Below are 20,178 nucleotides of genomic sequence, written 5' to 3'. Positions count from 1 at the left end.
GTTTATAATGGCTTTACCTGTTGATGAACTAAGAAAGGAATATGGAAAAATAAAGAAAGAAGGCAAGGATGCTTTGGGAGAGGCCTTTAACTTTTTAGAAATGGCGCTTGCTATTTATCAGCAAACACAACAACAGATGGAAGAAGAAGAAGAAGAAGAAGAAGAAGAAGAAGAAGAAGAAGAAGAAGAAGAAGAAGAAGAAGAAGAAGAAGAAGAAGAAGAAGAAGAAGAAGAAGAAGAAGAAGAAGAAGAAGAAGAAGAAGAAATAATCTTTAATGAATCAAAAAGTTTGATTAAGAAAGAAAAGAGAAAGAGAGGAAGGAAAATGAAGGACTTAAGACCTAAAAAAACACCCAAGCAAGAAAAAAATAAGATGCAAAATCAATACAATGTTAGAAAGCAAAAGAAAAGAGGAATACAACAGAGAGGGGAAGCTAAAAAGGCAGAGGTTAGGAGGGGGGTAAAAAGGCTAGGTGGGATAAGAAAGGAAGGGAAAAGGGGGAAAAAAGCCATAAAGGTATGAAACAAGATGGGGGGGGGGGAGACAATGTTGCAGTGCACCATTAATAAGTACAGACTGCACTGAAATATTATGTGCATTAATTTTGTGAGTTTTCCTTCACAGGATAAAGAAAACACATGGAATTGCTCAACCATGGACAGCTAAATAGCACGAGGGTGACAGAATTCATTCTTCTTGGTTTTCCAGGTTCACCGCGTTTTCAACTCTTCATCTTCATTCTATTTTTTACAATGTACATCCTCACCATTTTGGGGAATCTCTCCATCATGCTTCTCATAATAACATATCGACACCTCCATACGCCTATGTATTTCTTCCTTTGCAACCTTTCTTTCTTGGAAATATGGTACACAACAGCCTCTATCCCCAAGATCCTTGCAATTTTTCTCGGGAGAGACAGAAGTATCTCTTTCTCTGGCTGTGTTCTACAGATGTATTTCATTTTTTCTTTTGGATGCACTGAACATTTTCTGATAGCTACAATGGCTTATGACAGATATTTGGCCATATGTTATCCTTTGCATTACAGCACTATAATGGATATCAGCCTATCTTGTAGGTTGGCCTGTGGATGTTGGTTGGGGGGTTTCCTTGTTATTTGTATACCTGCCTACCTGATTACAACACTGTCCTTCTGTGGGCCTAATGTGATCAATAATTTCTATTGTAATCTTGATTCCTGGATCATACTGTCATGTACAGATACTCAGTTTATTGAGATAACAGCTTTTTTCATAGCTATTTTTGTCATTGTAGGCTCCTGTTTGATGACCCTTCTTTCCTATATGTACATTATTTCCACAATCCTACGCATCCCTTCCAGCAAAGGTCGACAAAAAGCTTTTTCCACATGTTCTTCTCACCTTGCTGTTGTGATCATTTGGTATGGCTCCACCATATTCCTTTTTGTCAAACCTTCTAAAGAGACCTCTTTAGAAAAAACCAAAGTTGTAAGCATCTTCAACCTTATTGTGGTCCCACTGCTGAATCCTTTCATCTATACATTAAGAAACAGAGAAGTCAGAGATATTTTGAGGAATGTATTTCATAGTAATAGGCAAAATAAAGGTTGATCCTCAAAGACTCAAAATAATTAAAGCAAAAATGTTGTACTGTAAATTTTGAATTAGAACTCTTGCAGTTGTCAGGATTACCAGAATCAATAAACAATACTGATATTTGTTTTCCTGGAAGAGTACATGTTAACATTTTTATTTTTTCCTCTCAACCTCTGACATTAAAATGTTTTGAGTCACATAAAAACCCTGTGAAAATACAAAAAATGGAATTATACTTTTCTTTTCAATATCAGATTCCTGTATTTATTTCCTATCTATAAATATATCTCAGAAAAAATGCTAATTACCTTATTATGAAAATACCTTATTGTTGTGGCTCCGATTCCCGAGCCTGTGCTGTTAGAGGAAGAGGACTTGGAAGATGAGGAGGAAGAACTGGCAATGCCTTCCTCCCCAGGACCTTCCTCTCTGGCAATGCCTTCCTCCCTGATAATGCCTCAGGTTTCATCACACAACCGAGAGGAACAGCCTGAAATTAATCAGGAGGAAGGCATATCGGAGCAGCCCCTGACAGGGAGTCAAGAGGAAGAATGTTGGCTTGATCCTAAGCAGCATTGTAGGGAGAAACGCGAGCAGAAACGTAGGAGGCGTGGGAGGGTCAGAGAATGAGCTGAGTCATTGAGCCACACCCCACAGGGGATAAAAGTGGGTGTGTTGTCAGCTGGAACTTTGTACGGGACAAAGTTTGATCTTACTTCAGGTTTTCTTTGTGAATGATTCTTGTGGTCTGCCTTGTAATTTTCTGTAAGTAGCTTTTTACTTGTTATCAGTTCAGACTTGGCAGGCAGAGCATGTTGGAATGCCAAGGATGTTATCAGTTCCAAAGAATTAATTCTGTGAAGTCCGAGCCACCTTGCCTGCCTGTGTTTGTGTGAGTTTGTACTCTTTCCCCTTTTAGGAAAGAGGAAAGGCGAGACAGAACACCTTATTATGAAAATTATGAAAATTCAGCTGTTCTTTGTTTTACTGAAACCTGAATTAATCCACAAATTCATGGGGACAGCACCATACACATCGCAGGATTTCAGACATTTAGATCAGACAGAATTGAAGAGACATCAAGTAAAACAAAGAGTGGAGGATTATGTTTATATATCAACAACAGCTGGTCTCAGGATATAACTATAATATATAATTTTGTGATGAAAACCTAGATTCTTTACACATCAACTGCAAGCCATTTTACTCTCCATGTGAGTTCTCCTCATTTCTCCTAATAGCTGTGTATGTTCCTCCACAAGCCTGTGTAAACAAGGCACTACAAACTCTTGCTGATCAAATTATGGAGGCTGAAGTCAAACACCCAGGTTCCCTTTCCATCTTTTTAGGAGATTTCAATCTAACAAATTTAAGGAAAGAGCTCCCAAAATATTTCCAGCATGTAAATTGTCCCACCAGAGGCAAAAATACTTTAGACCACTGCTACACAACAGTAAAAGATGCTCATAGGTCTTTACCTATGTGGGCTTTACATTTTGTGGGCTCTTGTATTGTTATTATTGAAGCGGAAGTATTCATTTGCAGGTAGGACATTACAATGTATGATCTTATATACTATATTTACATTGGACCTGTCAGCCTCAAGATATCTTCCACATATTATATCTTCTGCATCCTAACTATTGCATCTCCTCTGCTGCTATGCTATACTATCTCTTTCAGCTGTCATTAGCAACGGGGAGGGAGGGGGAACTTGGAGGGGAAAAGAGCTGGAGGTGTTTTGCATTCTTTTGCTGTGGGTAGCAAGGGGAGGGGGTGTATGAATTCTTGTCTTTAACTTTCCATTTCTTGGCTAGCTTCTATCCCCTCTGCGCAGCTGCGAACTTTTATCAAAATATGTCAAGGTCAACGGACAGAGGCCTCATCACCACCTGAAGATGCCCACATGATCATATTCAGAACTTTTAATTGGAAGAGTCATTTGGACTTTGAGGGGTGGGAACAATTCCATTCCTTTGTATATGTGATCTGCACACCAATTCCTCAGATTCGGAATTAAATCTGTAGCTTCCACTTTGATTTCCAGTAAAAGGATAACTTTGCTCTAACCCATGGAGTCTGAATATTTCTTTCTTGGATTTTGAAGGGAGCACACACTGACATTATTCTGAATCTCCCCATCAGCCCACCTGGAGAAAACATCAACTTTTCTTCCGAGGGGGTTTCACATCATGTCATCTCCAGCCAGTGATGAAGATGACCAGGGAGCTGCGGAGGGGCAGCCAATGCTGTGACCAGAGATGCCAGCTGCCGACCTGCTGGCTGACCTTACTCTGGAAGAAACCCTAGCTGAGATGCCCAGATGGTCATTAGGAGTTGGATGGAGAGATCCAGAAGATGCCCCCCCCTGGGATCACTGTAAGTCGAAGAGGTGTGTGGGAATGGCAGTGGCAAGAGGGGGAGGAGATAGAATGCAGGCTGGATCAATCTGGGAAATTCTTTATGGATGCTTCTGAGAAGCCTGGCATGGCTCCAAAGTATGACGGGGAAGGGGGAGCGAGTTTAGCCTGGGGAAGTTGGGCTGCCCCACCCCCCCTAGCTCAGCCTACGCCAGCACAACAGCCAGCTGCTGCCCGGGGAGCCCCAGAAATAGGTGTGATGCCTGGGAGACACCACCTGCCCCCCTTAGATGTGAAGTTTGGAGGAAATCCCAAGGATTTGGGGTTTTTCCTGGTACAAGTCGGGAGCTATATGGCAGAATATGAAAGCGAGTTTACCTTTGAAGCAGCCAAAGTAAGATGTGTTACCAAAACCCTGGAGGGGATGGCAGCAGACTGGGTGGTGACTTTGTATAATGATAACTCCCCCCAATTGCGGAGCCTCAATGTTTTCATGACTGCATTGAGGAGGAGGTTTGAGGACCCTCTGGCGGAGAGAAGGGCCAGGATCAGAATGAAAACCATAACTCAAGGGGGAAGATCGGTTGCTGACTACACCCAAGAGTTCAGACAGCTGGCATACCACATCCGAGGCTGGTCCCAGGGGGCTCTTATAGAAGCCTACAAAGATGGCTTAAATGAAGATATATACCACATGTGCATCTCCAGAAGGGATCCACATGATTTGCAGTTGTGGTACTTGCTAGCAGAAGAAGTGGAAATAGATCTAGCCCGAAGCAGACGCAGAGGAGGCCCCGCATGGAGCAAACTGCTCCCCCCACATCTCTGAGAGACCCCTAAACCCCAAAAGGGAGGGGTGATGGTGAGAGCCAAATCCACTGCCTGTTTTCGTTGTGGGAAGGAGGGCCACCGGATTGTGGATTGCCGGGTCAAGCTGGATCCAAAGGGAGTGTGGGGGCCAGGGAGGAAGCCCGAAACCTCCCCAACCAAGCCTCGCGAAACCGGGCTAAAGATAGGGGAGGTTGTAGAGGTCACCCCTCCAGCAGGAGAGGAGCTGGGACCTCCGACTCCCCCCGATGAGAGCGAGACCGACTCGGAAGATGACGTCCCAGTAAGTCCTAACCAAGGGCCCATGACCATCCCAATAAAGTTAAGGGTGCCCACCTCAGGGACCAAGGGGGAGATGCTGGTCTTATTGGACTCGGGGTGCACAAGGTGTGTAATTAACATGAAAGTAGTCAAGGGTATGGGCATCGGACTGAGAACTTTGAGAACGCCCATATCCTTTTGCCAACTGGATGGATCTGAGGCGGGAGGTTGACCTTCATGTTTTATAATGGAACCCCTAGAGATGACCATGGGAAACTACTGCGAGACCCTGTGTTTTATTGTGGCCCCTGGGATGGAATAGCCTCTAATATTGGGATTGCCCTGGCTTCAGAAGTGGAATCCCCATGTGAACTGGAGAGAGGGGTGGATACGGATCTGCACCGATCGGCTTCCGGAAGGGGAGGAGCAATCCCCGATGGAAGGGAAGGAGAAATCCCATCCGAAGCTCCAGAGCCTTGCTGAGACAGCTTCTGCAGGTGCTGAGCACGTGGAGGGGGAGGAGAAAATCCCAAAAGAGTACTGAGACTTAAGAGAGGTGTTTAGTGAAGAGGCCTCTGATGAGCTCCCTCCTCATCGGTCAACCGATTGCAGCATTGAAATTCTACCGGGGGTGATGCTCTCAAAACCGAAGCTGTATTCGATGACACCACGGGAGCTGGAGGAATTGAGATCGTTTATCAACAAGAACTTGAAACATGGTTTCATCCAACCCGCCAGACCTCGAGTGGCGGCCCCTGTGTTGTTCCACGAGAAGAAAGATGGCTCCAAACGCTTGGTGGTTGACTACCGAAACCTGAACACGGTGTCCGTGGAGAACATGTAACCCCTCCCTCTGATGAAGGACATGCTAGCCCACCTGGCCAAGGGGAAGATTTTCACGAAGTTGGACTTGAGGGAGGCATACTACCGAATCCGAATTAAAGAGGGAGACAAGTGGAAAACTATGTTCAACTGCCCGATGGGTTGTTTCCAGTTCAATGTTCGCCCTTTCGGCCTACAGGGGGCACCAGCCGTTTTCATGCAAATGATCAATCAAGCGCTCCACGAACATTTATAGAAGGGGTTTTTGGTCTACCTTGATGATATCCTCATCTACACGGAGACTAGAGATGAACATGTGAAACTGGTATGCTCCATGCTGCACAAACTGCGGGCTGCCAAATTGTATGCCAAATTGTCCAAATGTGAGTTCCAACAAGAAAAAATTGACTACCTGGGATATTGCATCTCACCCGAGGGCATTGAGATGGACCCAGAGAAGGTGTGAGCTGTATTGGACTGGGCCCCACCAAGAACCCGTAAACAGCTTCAAAGTTTCCTTGGATTTGCTAACTTTTACTGGCAATTCATCCCGTCTTTTGCTAAAATAGACATTCCCATCACCAACCTACTAAAGACAAAGGGGGAAATGAAGCCAAACCCCAGCCAGCCATTGAATTGGTTCATGGAGTGCCAAGCCGCTTTTGAGAAGCTAAAAAGATTATTTGCTGCAGAACCAGTGCTGAAACACCCAGACATGGATGCCCCTTTCGTGATCCAGGCTGATGCGAGTGATGTGGCTGTGGGACCGGTCTTACTTCAGTTAAATGAGAAGGGGACACTACAACCGTGCACCTACACCTCCCGTAAGTTGACTGACACTGAACAGAGATGGGCTGTTTGGGAGAAGGAAGCTTTTGCAGTCCATTGGGCCCTACTAACTTGGAGGCATTTTCTGGAAGGAGCGAAGCATCCATTTGAGGTATGGACTGACCATAAAAATCTGGAAGCCTTAAAAACACCTTGGAAGTTATCCCCTAAGTAAGTTAGGTGGGCTCAGTATTTCAAGCGATTCAATTTCTCTCTGAAATACATCCCAGGAGGAAAATTTTTTATGGCAGATGCTTTGTCTAGAATGCCTCAATACAACAGTGTTCATAAAGAAGTGATAAGGCCAATTGTGTCAACCACACAGCTGGCTGCCCCAGTGGTTACCAGAGCGCAAAAGAGGAAACAAGAGAGGGATCCGTCCACTGACCTGATAGAATGATTTAAGGAGACCCTGAAAACGGATGAGTGGTTCCTGGCAAATACGAATAACTGCACCGTTCGAGATGGTCTAGCCTGGGTAGGTGTGAAATTGTATGTACCAAAAACCCTGAGAAGCCAAGTGTTACAACAAACTCATGACTCCAAGGCGGCTGGTCACTTTGGGTTTGTGAAGATGCTACATCTGGTGATACAGCAGTTCTGGTGGCCTTCGTTGAAAAAGGACATTGAGACTTATGTAGCGAGCTGTCCAGTTTGCGCCTCAGCAAAAAGACCTCCTGGTAAACTACCAGGTCTGTTGCAAGATGTGGCTAGGCCAACTGCTCCTTGGAGGGAAATTTCCATGGACTTTATAGTAGACTTACCCGAGAGCACCGGGCAAACAGTCATCTGGGTGGTGACTGATTTGTTCTCCAAACAAGCACACTTCATTCCTTGCTCCAAGATTCCCTCGGCGAAGTTGCTGGCCAGATTGTTCATTATACATGTCTATAGACTGCATGGTGTCCCTGAGCGTGTAGTTTCTGACCGAGGGGTCCAATTTACCTCGAACTTCTGGAGGGAATTTTTGAAGTTAATAGGCTCCACCCAGGGCTTAAGCTCTGCCCACCATCCCCAAACTAATGGGGCCTGCGAGAGAACTAACGGGGTGCTGGAGCAATATCTCAGGTGTTACATAAACTATCAGCAAGACAACTGGGTGGATCTACTGCCTTTTGCAGAGGTGGCATATAACAACTCTGTCCACAGCAGTACTGGGTTTACCCCCTTCAAAGTGGCAACGGGGCAAGATTTTGTGCCCATACCTGAACTTCCTCATGAAAGACCCAATGTCCAGTCATTGGACGATTGGATATCTCAACTTCAACTCAATTGGCCGGTTGCTCATAAAGCTTTGGACGAGGTGCACCAGTCTCATAAGAAATTTGCTGACAGGAAGAGAGCCCCACAGAAGTCTTATCAAGTGGGCGACAAAGTGTTCCTCTCAACTAAATATTTGCAGACCATCCAGAAATCGAAGAAGTTGGGTCCTAAGTATGTGGGCCCTTTTCCTATTGAGCAGATTGTGAATCCTGTAACTGTTCAGTTGACTCTACCAAAAACTCTTCGTCGTATTCATCCGGTTTTCCACGTTAGCTTGTTAAAACCCGAACATACCTGTACATTGAGACTGACCCAGACTGATCCCCCCGTACCATTGTTGATTGAGGGTGAACAACATTTCGAGATTAAAGAGATTTTAGACTCTCGGAAATGGAGGGGTCATCTCCAATATCTTGTAGCTTGGAAACATTTTTCCTCATCCTATGCTGAGTGGTTAAATGAGAAAGACATTAGGGCTCCTGAACTTCTCCAGAACTTTTATGCAAAATACCCTGATAAACCATAGAAGTGTATGCAATCGTTAATATATTTTTATGTTATTTTCTTTTGCAGGGACTAATGTCCTTTTTCTAGGGGTCCAAATGTCAGCCTCAAGATATCTTCCACATATTATATCTTCTGCATCCTAACTATTGCATCTCCTCTGCTGCTATGCTATACTATCTCTTTCGGCTGTCATTAGCAACGGGGAGGGAGGGGGAACTTGGAGGGGAAGAGAGCTGGAGGTGTTTTGCATTCTTTTCCTGTGGATAGCAAGGGGAGGGGGTATATGAATTCTTGTCTTTAACTTTCCATTTCTTGGCTAGCTTCTATCCCCTCTGCGCAGCTGCGAACTTTTATCAAAATATGTCAAGGTCAACGGACAGAGGCCTCATCACCACCTGAAGATGCCCACATGATCATATTCAGAACTTTTAATTGGAAGAGTCATTTGGACTTGGGGGGGTGGGAACAATTCCATTCCTTTGTATATGTGATCTGCACACCAATTCCTCAGATTCGGAATTAAATCTGTAGCTTTCACTTTGATTTCCAGTAAAAGGATAACTTTGCTCTGAGTATTTCTTTCTTGGATTTTGAAGGGAGCACACACTGACAGGACCAGAAGCAGCATAGTTCTAGGTTGTCTAGGTCTAGAGTTTCAAGTCTGGTGGCATAAGGTATTCTGCAATGAGTAGAGGAGCAGAGAACTCTTCTTTTGAAATATTTCTGGACTTTTTCAATTGTGTTAATATCAGATACATGATATGGGTTCCTGACTGAGCTGTATTCAAGTACAGGTATAGCAAAAGTTTTGTATGCTCTAGTGTGAGATTTCTAGAGAAGGATTATATTAACAAATCTTAATGCCTTTTTGGCTATGTAGTTACAGTGGGCTCTAGCACTTAGATCATTTGAGATGAGTACTCCAAGGTCCTTGACAGAGTTTAGATCATCAACAAACATCAGAGTTTGGATCATCTGATTTTTTTTGCCAATATGTAAGACAGAGCATTTATTTGTTGAGATTTGAAGTTGCCATTTGATTGACCATTCTGATACATCGTCAAGTCTTTTTGGAGGGTAGTAGTATTGTCTGTGGTGTTGATTAGCTTTACATTGTCAGCAAAGAGAATGCAGTTGCTCTTAATATGATCACAGAGGTCATTTATGTAGAAAATGAAGAGAGTTGGTCCTAAAACACTGCCTTGGGGGACACCACTATTGACAGGTACAGAATTTGATAGGACACTCCCAGTTTTGACCATTTGTTGTCTGTTTGACAGGAATGCTTCTATCCAGTTATGCAGTTATCCAGAGATACCATAAGATTTTAGTTTTAGGAGTAGTTTGTTATGTACCACTGAATCAAAGGCTTTACAGAAGTCTATGTAGATTGCGTCTATTGCTTTGCCCTGATCGAGTTGTGTAGTCCATATGTTTTTGCAGTGTAAGAGTTGCAGATTACAGGATAGTTTTTTTCTGAAACCAAATTGTTTATTAGAGAGTAGGTTGTTTGACTCTAAGTGGAGGATAATGGATTGGTTAATAATTGATTCCATGACTTTAGAGGTGATGCAGCATAAGGAGATTGGTCTGTAATTTTCTACTAGGCTGGGATCTCCCTTTTTGAAGATGGGGATGACCATGGTTTTGGCAAGGAGTTGGTTCTGAAAGATTTTTCAAAGATTATGCTTAGAGGTTTGGCTATGGCAGTGGATAGCTTTTTAAAGAAGTAGGCACATATTCTGTCTGGTCCAATAGATAGGGATGGTTTTAGATTGCGCAATGCTTTTTCAACAATGTCTTCTGTAAAATCGATATGTATTTGATCATTGTAGTTGTCTGTGGTTCAACTAGGAAGTACTGGGCTTGATCCATTGTTTTTTACAAATACTGAGCCAAAGAATGTGTTAAAGAGGTTTGCTTTGATGGTGTCATTGCTGCAGTCTTTGCCATTAGGTCCTTTTAGGGGTGGGATGGACCTTGAGTCTTTTAGTTGGTTGTTTACAAAATTGTAGAAAGCACGGGTGGAATTTGTGCATAGAAGATATTCCTCTTGTTTAATGTGATAATTAGTGCATTCAGTTTTTATCTGGTGGCATAGATTTTTGTATCGGCTTTTGAAGTTGGCAACGTGACCAGATTTGTTTTTTCGCCAAAGTGGTCTTTTTTTGGTTTGAAGCTTCCTTATTGTTATGGGTAATCTCTTTTTCCTGGTTTTGGGAATTGTTATTGGTACATATAGTTTGATGTCTCTTTTGATTTCTAGTAAGAATATGTTGTAATGGTCTTCAACAGTATTGCATCCAGTGAATAGAAATTGCCAGTCAAGGGGAGAGAGATTGTTGATTGTAAGATCATAGTTGCCTTTTTTGAAGTTATAATTGAGGATTTTTATTTTTGTTATTTTTTTTTATTATTTTTGACTTTTGTTGAAAGTCTTTGCTCGTTCTGAGCCTTTGCTATCCTGACTTCGTCTTTGCAGATTCTGGCTATCTGCTGATATTATGCCTTAGTTGTATATCCCTTCCATTTTTTGTACTTGTCCTTTTTTCTTTCAGTTTGCCAGAGAGATCTTTGAGTAGCAACGCTGGTATCATCTTGGATTTCTTGTTTTTCTTTCTCTGTTGTATTGTGCTAGTCTGGGCTTCTATGATCATACTTTTCAGAGTTTCCCAAGATTCTTGAGTTGTTTTCCCCTTTAGGATTTTCATCCATGGAATCTTTCCCAAGTTGTCTCTGAGTTTGTTAAAATCAGCTCTTTTAAAATCCAAGACTCTGGTGTCATTATGTGCTATTTCTTGTGTTTGTGTTATGTTGAATTCTAGTATGACATGGTCACTGTCACCCAAGGTTCCTGCAGTTTCAACTCCCTCTATCGCTTCTTCTCTGTTTGTAAGAATTAAGTCCAATATGGCTGTCTCTCTAGCTTCACCTTCTACCTTTTGGAGAACAGAGTTGTCAGCTAGGTTGATTAGGAACTTATTTGATTTCTCACTTGGTGCAGAATTAGTTTTCCAATTGATATCAGGATAATTGAAGAGTCAATGCATAGCTGTCTTCTGCCTTTTCCTGTTTCTTCAGCAACAATAATGAATAGTCTATACAGACAAGTAATCACATTGATTGGTATGAAGCAGCTTCTGTATTATTTTTATCTAAGCTTGTCTAGATAGTAGCAGGTCTGATAACCATCATGGAGAACATAACTTTGTTCTTTAAACAAAAACAACCCTGCCTCCCCCCCCCCCACCCCAAAAAACAAAACAAAACCCAAACCCATGTCTGGCCACTTTGTAAAAAGTAAATATTGCAAAACTCCATCCATATATATTTGTCCTTCCCATGTTTGATTCCTACCATTTTTATATTTTCACATCCCCAAACATCAACATTAGACTTGGCCCATGCTTATACACAGTATGCTAAGGAGGAAGGATTAAATACATTTCTTTATGTGCAATACTTGTTTTATGACCATACTTTGACCTATATATTAATTAATTTTAAATGCATTTTCCTGGTTTCTAGTTCAATCATGCATTACAAGGATTTTGTCAAATCTGAAATGACTATGAGCTAAACTAAATTTTCTAAAGCTTCATGTAACTATTAGGAAATGAGGATGAACAGGAAAGATACTTATTTTTGCAGTTGCCCTAACTAAACCAAACCTAAATTTGAATGAGGTATATATATATATTGGTTTTAGTGGACATAGTTGAAATTGTTTTTGATATTTCATGCAATTGTATGCAATATCCAATCTGAGATTAAGGACTGAAATGGCTGAAATTGCTCTGAGCTTTTGGAATTTTCCAATATGGAAAAGACTACTCCATACATACATATTTATGCAGCATAATGGTGTTTTATTTCCTGTATGATATATTGTTTGTGTGTTTGTATAATTAAGTTATCTAGTTTCAAAATGTAACAATATACTTGGAATAGTCAGCTATGAATTCCTGTTTTATTAAGGCTTAGCTTATGAAAATAATGAAATTGAATTGACAGTGCTGAATTTTTGTTTTTTTTAACTGTTGCCTCTTTGACTCCTTTGAATATTTAGAAGAATTATTTAATTTTGGGTGGAGAAATTGGAAAAATTATTGATGTCCAAATTCCCATGCTAGTTTTGGTTCCAGCCTACTAATACACTTATTGACTTTCGAAAAGGCTAGGATTAGATTTGTGTTCATTCATCATTAAATATGTCCACCATTCTCCCAGAATTGCCCTATAATTTTTTAAAGGATGTATTCACCATCCATTTTCAAACATTTCAGAGTATAACAATATAAGTACAACAGATGATATTAGAATTAGATAATCTTAATCAATCAATAAATCCATACAAGTACATCTAATTACCCATTTATTTGGGGATTTAATATTATGTTCTTGTTTTTTTAAACCACTGATTCCATATATTTTCCAATTCATTCATTCATTCTTCCATTCATTCATTTTAGAGGCTTCCAATCAGTGGTGGGATTCATTTTTTTTTTATTACTGGTTCTGTGAATGTCGCTTGGTGGGCGTGGCAGGGGGAAGGATATTGCAAAATCTCCAGTCAGAAGTGGTATTTGCCGGTTCTCTAAACTACTCAAAATTTCCACTACCGGTTCTCCAGAACTGGTCAGAACCTGCTGAATACCACCTCTGCTTCCAATTCACAACTCTGAGCAGCATAGAAAACTATTAAGTGCACATTCACTCTCTCCCACACTGAACAGAAAAACCAAGTGACAAGAAAAGACACTAATAATAAATATACTTCCATGATTCCTACAGATGGGTTCAGTCAACACTCTGACCCAATACTGAAGAAATAGCAGGTCTTCAGACAATAAAAAAGAAGCAGTAATATTAGAACCAAATATTGAGAGACAAATTGTTCCACAAAGTGTGCACCATAGCAGAGAAACACATGTCAATGATGACAGATGCATCAGGGCAAGCAGAACTAAAATAAGGTAAACAATTCTAGTAATAATTCAGGCCTGTGGTATGAAGTGCACAAATAATAAGAATATGTTGAATTGTACCCAGAGTTTACTAGAAGCTAGTGCAGTTTATAAACTGATGATGTAACAGGCGTGCCCATAACTACCTATGCCAATGCATTTTAAATCAATTATATCTTCCAAATCTTAAAACACAAACTTATGTAAAGCACATTCCACTAATTCAAATAAGATGTCAATAAGGCATGCTTGACTATTAGCAGAGCCTCCCAATTCATAAGTAGGAAAAATGACTCCTCTAGCAGGAGCTGTAAGTACAATTGGACCCCTGAATTATGCACCAATTGTACTTACAGCTCCTGCTAGAAGGGCCATTGGCAGATAAAGTCAGGAAAATCTTTGCAGAAGTTTATTTTGTGAGCCAATTTTTCCTATTTATGGATTGTGGTCAAGCATGGTGCAGTGAGAACCCATCAAGATGTAAAGCTGGAAAATTCCTAGCATAACAGCAATCTAAAATCCACAAATATTTATCCTTATTAAACTTTAGCAGATACCTGTTCCTTCCCATTCAGATTCCCAAAATTTTTAGGCACTCAAATAGAATCTTGAGTGTATCACTTAGTTGAACAGAAACAGATAAATATAATTTGAAAATTATCATCAAGAATACTGTATAGATAATATCTTAACCTGATAGCAGTTACTCACCAGTTACTATATCATTGCTATCAGGAACTATACCAACTTTTTGGCCAGTTTCTGACCTCATCCCAAGTGATTTGGAATATTGTTAAAATATCTTCTTAAGTTTTGGAAGGCAAATATGCAATTGTCCCAAATTCAGAAAAGCCATGATATTTTATTGAGGATATGTTGAGGGGATTTTAAAAATAAACTGTCAATGTTATTATATTTTATTATAATTTTATTATATTGTCACATTTTATTGCATTTTCCCAAATAAGACAGAACAATGATATGTACAAGAATTTTACATAACTTGGTTGATAAATATATTAAGTATATTTTTCCTTTTAATGAAAGGTCTTTCATTAGCTTTCATTTCAAACCATGCCAATAATAAATATTACTCCATTGGTATGCCTAAAATCATTTTTCTATTGCTCATAAAAATATCAAAATCACTAATACAGATTATCATAAATTAAAAGATCCAAATTGAGAGGAACAGAAAACAATTAATATTGTAAAATAATTCATATTGGTGGTGCTGAGACTATAACATAAATAATAAATATTAGTACTCTTACATTTAAGTTAAATCTTCTGTTCATAAATTTGGCATTTTTTTCCATTGCGGATGGAAAACCTCAACCATGGACAACTAAATATCACAAAGGTTGCAGAATTTATTCTTCATGGCTTCCCAGGCTTGCCACATTTTTAGTTTTCTATCTTCATAATTTTTTTAAATATATACATTCTGACCATTTTAGGAAATCTCTCCATCATCCTTCTCATAATAACACATCAATATATCCACACTCCCATGTACATTTTCCTTTGCAATCTTGCTTTCTTGGAAATATGGTTCACAACAGCCTCTATCCCTAAGATCCTTGACATCCTTTTGGGGGGAAGCAGAAGTATCTCTTTCTCTTGCTGCCTTCTGCAGTTATATTTCATTTTTTCTTTTGGATGCACTGAACAGTTGCTATTAGTTGTGATGGCTTATGACAGATATTTAGCTATATGTTATTCTTTGCATTACAGCACATCATGACTATCAACCTGTCTTGTAAGGTAGCTCTTGGATGTTGGCTGGGGAGTTTCCTTGTTATTTGCATACTCACATACATGGTTACGACACTGTCTTTCTGTGGGCCCAATGTGATCAATAATTTCTATTGTAACCTTGTTTCTTGGATAGAAAAAGAAAACTTGTTTCTTTCATACCTTGTTTCTTTCATACTATCATGTACAGATACACGTTTTATTGAACTAACATTTTTTTTCATGGTTATTATTGTTGTTATAGGCTTCTGTATGATGACCCTTCTTTCCTATATGTACATTATTTCCACAATCCTACGCATCCCTTCCACCAAAGGTCGACAAAAAGCTTTTTCCACCTGTTCTTCTCACCTTGCTGTTGTGATCATTTGGTATGGTTCCACCATGTTCCTCTTTGTCAAACCTTAGAAAGAAATTTCTTTAGAAAAAAACAAGTTAGTAAGTGTCTTCAATGTAATTTTGGTCCCACTTCTGAATCCCTTTATTTATACATTAAGAAACAAAGACATTAGGGATATTTTGAAGAATGTATTTCAAGAGTGGTGTGGTGAGTAGTGGTAGTAGCGTAGAGTAGTAGCAGCTAGTGGTGTGGGAGTAGGAATGGATTTCCAAATAAAAAAATTGGAGTATAAATCCTTCCATTCGCCAATATCCTGTCAGAACTGAAGAAGCTTCTTGGATGAGAAATAAAACATCTTCAAAGAAAAAAATAAGAAATTTCAGTTGCCTCCTGAAAAAAAGCACCTTTGGGAAAACCATGACCTGGATGATTGAGAATCTCTACAATCCCAATTTAGCCTTTTAAAGTTTTAAGATTTTACATTTTAGAGCTGCAAAATTGTATCTACAAGCATCATATTTAGATTATAGTTCAATAAGATTTGGGGGTTTACCATGTTATATTTACCACACTGTGATGTCCCTCTTCAAAATGTGAGTGAATATTTAATTACTCAATGCCACTTGTATCTTGGAAGCAACATTGGCTGTGTCCATTCAGTATCTATGTTGTATTACATAGTATTATGTATCAAAACACATTTTACAGTTTTACGGTTTTATATTTTAGCGTTGCAATACTGCATCTGCAGGCATCATGCTTAGGATGATTACAGGCCATAGGGGATGAGTGCTTACAATATTATATTTACTACATTGTGACATCCATCATGAAATACTATGTCTAATTTTTCAATGCCAAATGTATCTAGTTAACAGTTTTGGTTGTGTTCATTCACATGCACATGTATAAATAAAGGACTAATACTTGCAAATTCATGGAAGCCAGCACCCATTCTACTTGATGAAGGGAATCCAAACGTCTTTCTGAAAAAAATACAAATATCAGGAAAGTTTGCATTGGGCATAGAGTAACTACCGTGTTTCTCCAACAATACGGCCTCCACCAATAGGAAGGCCCAGCATGTTTTATTGGCAAAAAATCAAATTAAGCCCCTCCCCCCAAATTAAGGCCTATATTAAACATGTGAAATGGTGGGGAATGGCGGGGTAGGCTTTACATTAGGAAGTACTTTTGTTGCATACCCAGATATGGTGCTGCCTACATTGGTGGGGCACTTCATATTGGGAGATCTTCTGCCACCATTGCTTTCCCTTCTCCCTTGCTGCCACAGCATTTAGAGCAATGCCACAGCATTTGGTGCAGCCATGCGTGGCCAGCCAGGACTCCTCCCTGCAACCGGCTTCAGGCGCTCCTGTCGCCGTGTTCCCTTTGCCTTCGAAGGTAAAACCAATTATTTTAAAAATGACGCCCTACTACAACAAAGCCTCCCCTGCCCAAGAGGGCAGCCCAACCCCACATGGGGAGGCGAATCTCCCGGGGCCGCAGTGCAGGATCAGCCCATCCTGGGAGAAGCACCCAGCCGCCATCCCTGCCTGGCACCAGGCAGAGCACAAAGAGCTTCACCTGGGGCACCCAGCACAGCTGACAGGTGGGCCCTCCTTCCCGGCGGCAGAGCTCTCGCCAAGGCATTGAGCGCCTCCCTGCTGGGCCCTCCGCTCATCCCACCAGGACCGCGCTGGAGCTGTGCAGGCTGGGCAGAGCTAGGAAAGTGAGCTGTGGGTGCGTGCCTGCTGCCCAAGCGAAAGAGCCAGGCTGACCCAAGCTTGGCTTCCTTCCCAAGTCTCTCCAGCCCAAACCCGAAGGGGCCACCAGGAGAGGCCGCCTGAGGCAGTGATAGTACCCACCCATCTGTGGACAGGGAAGCAAGGTGACGGCCTGCGCCGCGTCCTCCTCCGAGCTGAGCCCCACCGAGTCAGCACCTCTGCCTGCTGCCCATTCTGCTGCAGCATTTGTAGCTGCCAGTGCATTTGGAGATGCATTGGAATGGGGACAGGCTGGGTGAGGGGTGGAAAGGACAGGTGGCTTTGCGCTCTCTCCGCCAGCCAGGGAAGCAGTGCTGCCATCATCTCGCCTCCCTGTCCACAGACGGGTGGGCGCATCACTGCCTCGGTCAGCCTCTCCTGGTGGCACCTTCAGGTTCATGCTGGAGGGACTTGGGAAGGAAGCCAAGCTCAGGTCGGCCCGGCTCTTTTGCTTGGCAAGCAGGCGTGCCCCCGCAGCTCACTTTCCTGGCTCTGCCCAGCCCTCACGGCTCTGGAGCAGCCCTGGCAGGATGAGCGGAGGGTCCAGCGGGGAGGTGCTCACTGCCTTGGTGAGAGCTCTGCTGCTGGGAAGGACGGTGCGCCTGTCAGCTGCACTGGGCACCCCAAGCAAAGCTCATTGCGCTCTGCCTGGTGCCAGGCAGGGATGGCGGCTGGGTGCTTCTTCCAAGGTGAGTCAATCCTGCACTGTGGCCCCAGGAGATTCACCTCAGCACGTGGGCTTGGGCTGCCCTCTCGGGCAAGGGAGGCTTTGTTGTAGTAGGGCGTTGTTTTTAAAATAATTGGCTTTACCTTCGAAGGCAAAGAGAAGGCGGTGACAGGAGCACCTGAAACCGAGTGTCTCTGCAGGGCTCCAGTTGCAGGGAGGAGCCCTGGCTGGACACACATGGCTGCGCCAAACACTGCAGCATTGCTCTAAATGCCACGGCAGCAAGGGAGAAGGGAAAGCAATGATGACAGAAGGTGTTCCAATAGGAAGTGCCTCACCAACGGCGAGGTCAACATCCAAGCTGTTGCCGCCTGCCCACCCGAGGATGCAAGGGGGGAAATTAAGTCACCCCCGAAAAGACGGCCTAGCCGTTTTTTCGGGGGTCAAAAAAAAAAAATAAGGCCCGGCCTTATTTTGTGAGAAACACGATAATTTAGCAGCAGCATAGTGAGTTGTATGTCAGATTGTCACAACATCTACATTTATGAGCTTTTCTTTCTTTGTCAAGGCAATTGGTTTTCATGGCCATCAAAATTCACTTTTATTGTAATGATAACATGAAGCATTCTGATTAAACATAAAAATCCCTTATGAAAGGTAGAATACTCTAACTTTTTCCAGAGATTTTCATTCAGAATTGAATTAAACACTGCATTACTTTTACAGAGATCAGTAGTGGGTTACAATGTTAGTAAATGTATGTCACACAAAATAATGAAATATTAATTCTAATTAAAAGAATATATTTTTTAAAAAGCTACAGGTAGTCCTTGATTTACAAAAGTTCACTTAGTGATTGTTCTAAGTTACAATGGCACAAAAAAATTACTTATGACTATTTTTCACACTTACGGTTTTCAAACTTATGACCACTTACTATGGTAATTTGATCAAAATTCAGATGCTTGATATCTGATTTGTATCTATGACTGTTTTGGTGTCCCAGGGTCATATGATCAGATTTTGTGACCTTCTGACAAGCAAAACCAATTAACATCCATCCAATGGTTAATTTAACAACCTTTAGCAAGAATATTCATAAAATGAGGCAAAATTCACTTAACAAATGACTCATTTAGCAACATAAATTTTGTGCTCAATTCGTAAGTCAAGGACTATCTGTAATTTTAGACTGGCAATTAAAATATTATTTGTTATCAGAAATAAGATATATATTGTCTGCCCTTTTAAAGATGTATTAAAAGAGAAATTAATAGTATTTGAAAGGTTTTAAAAGACCAGTGTCATTTTGGTCTGGGAGATAGAGGAATCAAATTTTTTAAAATATTATTTTGCAAAAGTTCTGCAGCAAATGGAATTTTCACTGGCAAATGAGGAAATGCACTAGTACCACATCTAGGAAGCAGGCATAGCCTGTTCATAGCCTATGTATTCCCCATCTTTGATTTACATTCAATGAAACCTTAGGATATTCCTGAATTTCAGCTCTATTTATGTTGTTGTGTCTACTCTTGTTGAAAATCATTGTAGAATACTCCTTTTGGAGTCTAGACTATTGTATATATAATGTCCTGGTAAATGTTTAAGAACTGGCTGCCATGGCCTACTGATGGTCCCATGGCCTACTGTGGTACATCACTAGCTGCAGAACAGCTGATTGTGCACTAGGCATTGGAGGTCATCTCTGCTTGCTAAATTCCAGAAAAATTAATAATCGGCTCCCATGTGCTGGTGCAATCTGGTTCCAATGCATTATTGTTGCATGTGTCTTGCTATGTACTTTGCATATATACTCTGAATAATTAATTATAAACTGTTGGTGTTGGTTTTTAGCAACCATAAATAGTTAGACCTTCTCTGGGATGATCTATTCCCAACCTAGTCATTTTGGTCATTGAGTGATACACCCATTACTGAGTCCATCAACTTTCCTACTGGTCATCTTATTCTCCTCTTTCCCATATAAAGGAAGACAGAAGAGATTGAAATAATGTAGTGTAAGACTTGCTCTTCAATTCGTTTCCCCACAATTATTAACCAATTATTATTATTAACCAATCCATTATCCTCCACTTAGAGACAAACAACCTACTCTCCAATAAACAATTTGGTTTTAGGAAAAAACTATCCTGTAATCTGCAACTCTTACATTGCAAAAACATATGGACTACACAATTTGATCAGGGCAAAACAATAGACGCAATCTACA

General features: G+C 41.2%; 1 protein-coding gene and 1 pseudogene across 1 annotated transcript; both read left to right on the top strand.

Annotated features, from left to right (window-relative positions):
* Positions 1-639: 639 nt before the first annotated feature.
* LOC113451061 (olfactory receptor 6F1-like) lies at positions 640-1,596 on the top strand. Its single transcript, XM_026722428.1, has one exon. The coding sequence runs from the start codon at positions 640-642 to the stop codon at positions 1,594-1,596; it is 957 nt and encodes a 318-aa protein (XP_026578213.1).
* Positions 1,597-15,107: 13,511 nt separating this feature from the next.
* Positions 15,108-15,583, top strand: LOC113451060 (olfactory receptor 6F1-like; annotated as a pseudogene).
* Positions 15,584-20,178: the final 4,595 nt, after the last annotated feature.

This window comes from Pseudonaja textilis, chromosome Z (assembly GCF_049901715.1).
Source record: "Pseudonaja textilis isolate UNSWEBS1 chromosome Z, rPseTex1.2, whole genome shotgun sequence".
NCBI lineage: Eukaryota > Metazoa > Chordata > Lepidosauria > Squamata > Elapidae > Pseudonaja > Pseudonaja textilis.
Note: the sequence above shows the minus strand (reverse complement) of the source record. Positions and strands in the feature narration are given on the sequence as shown.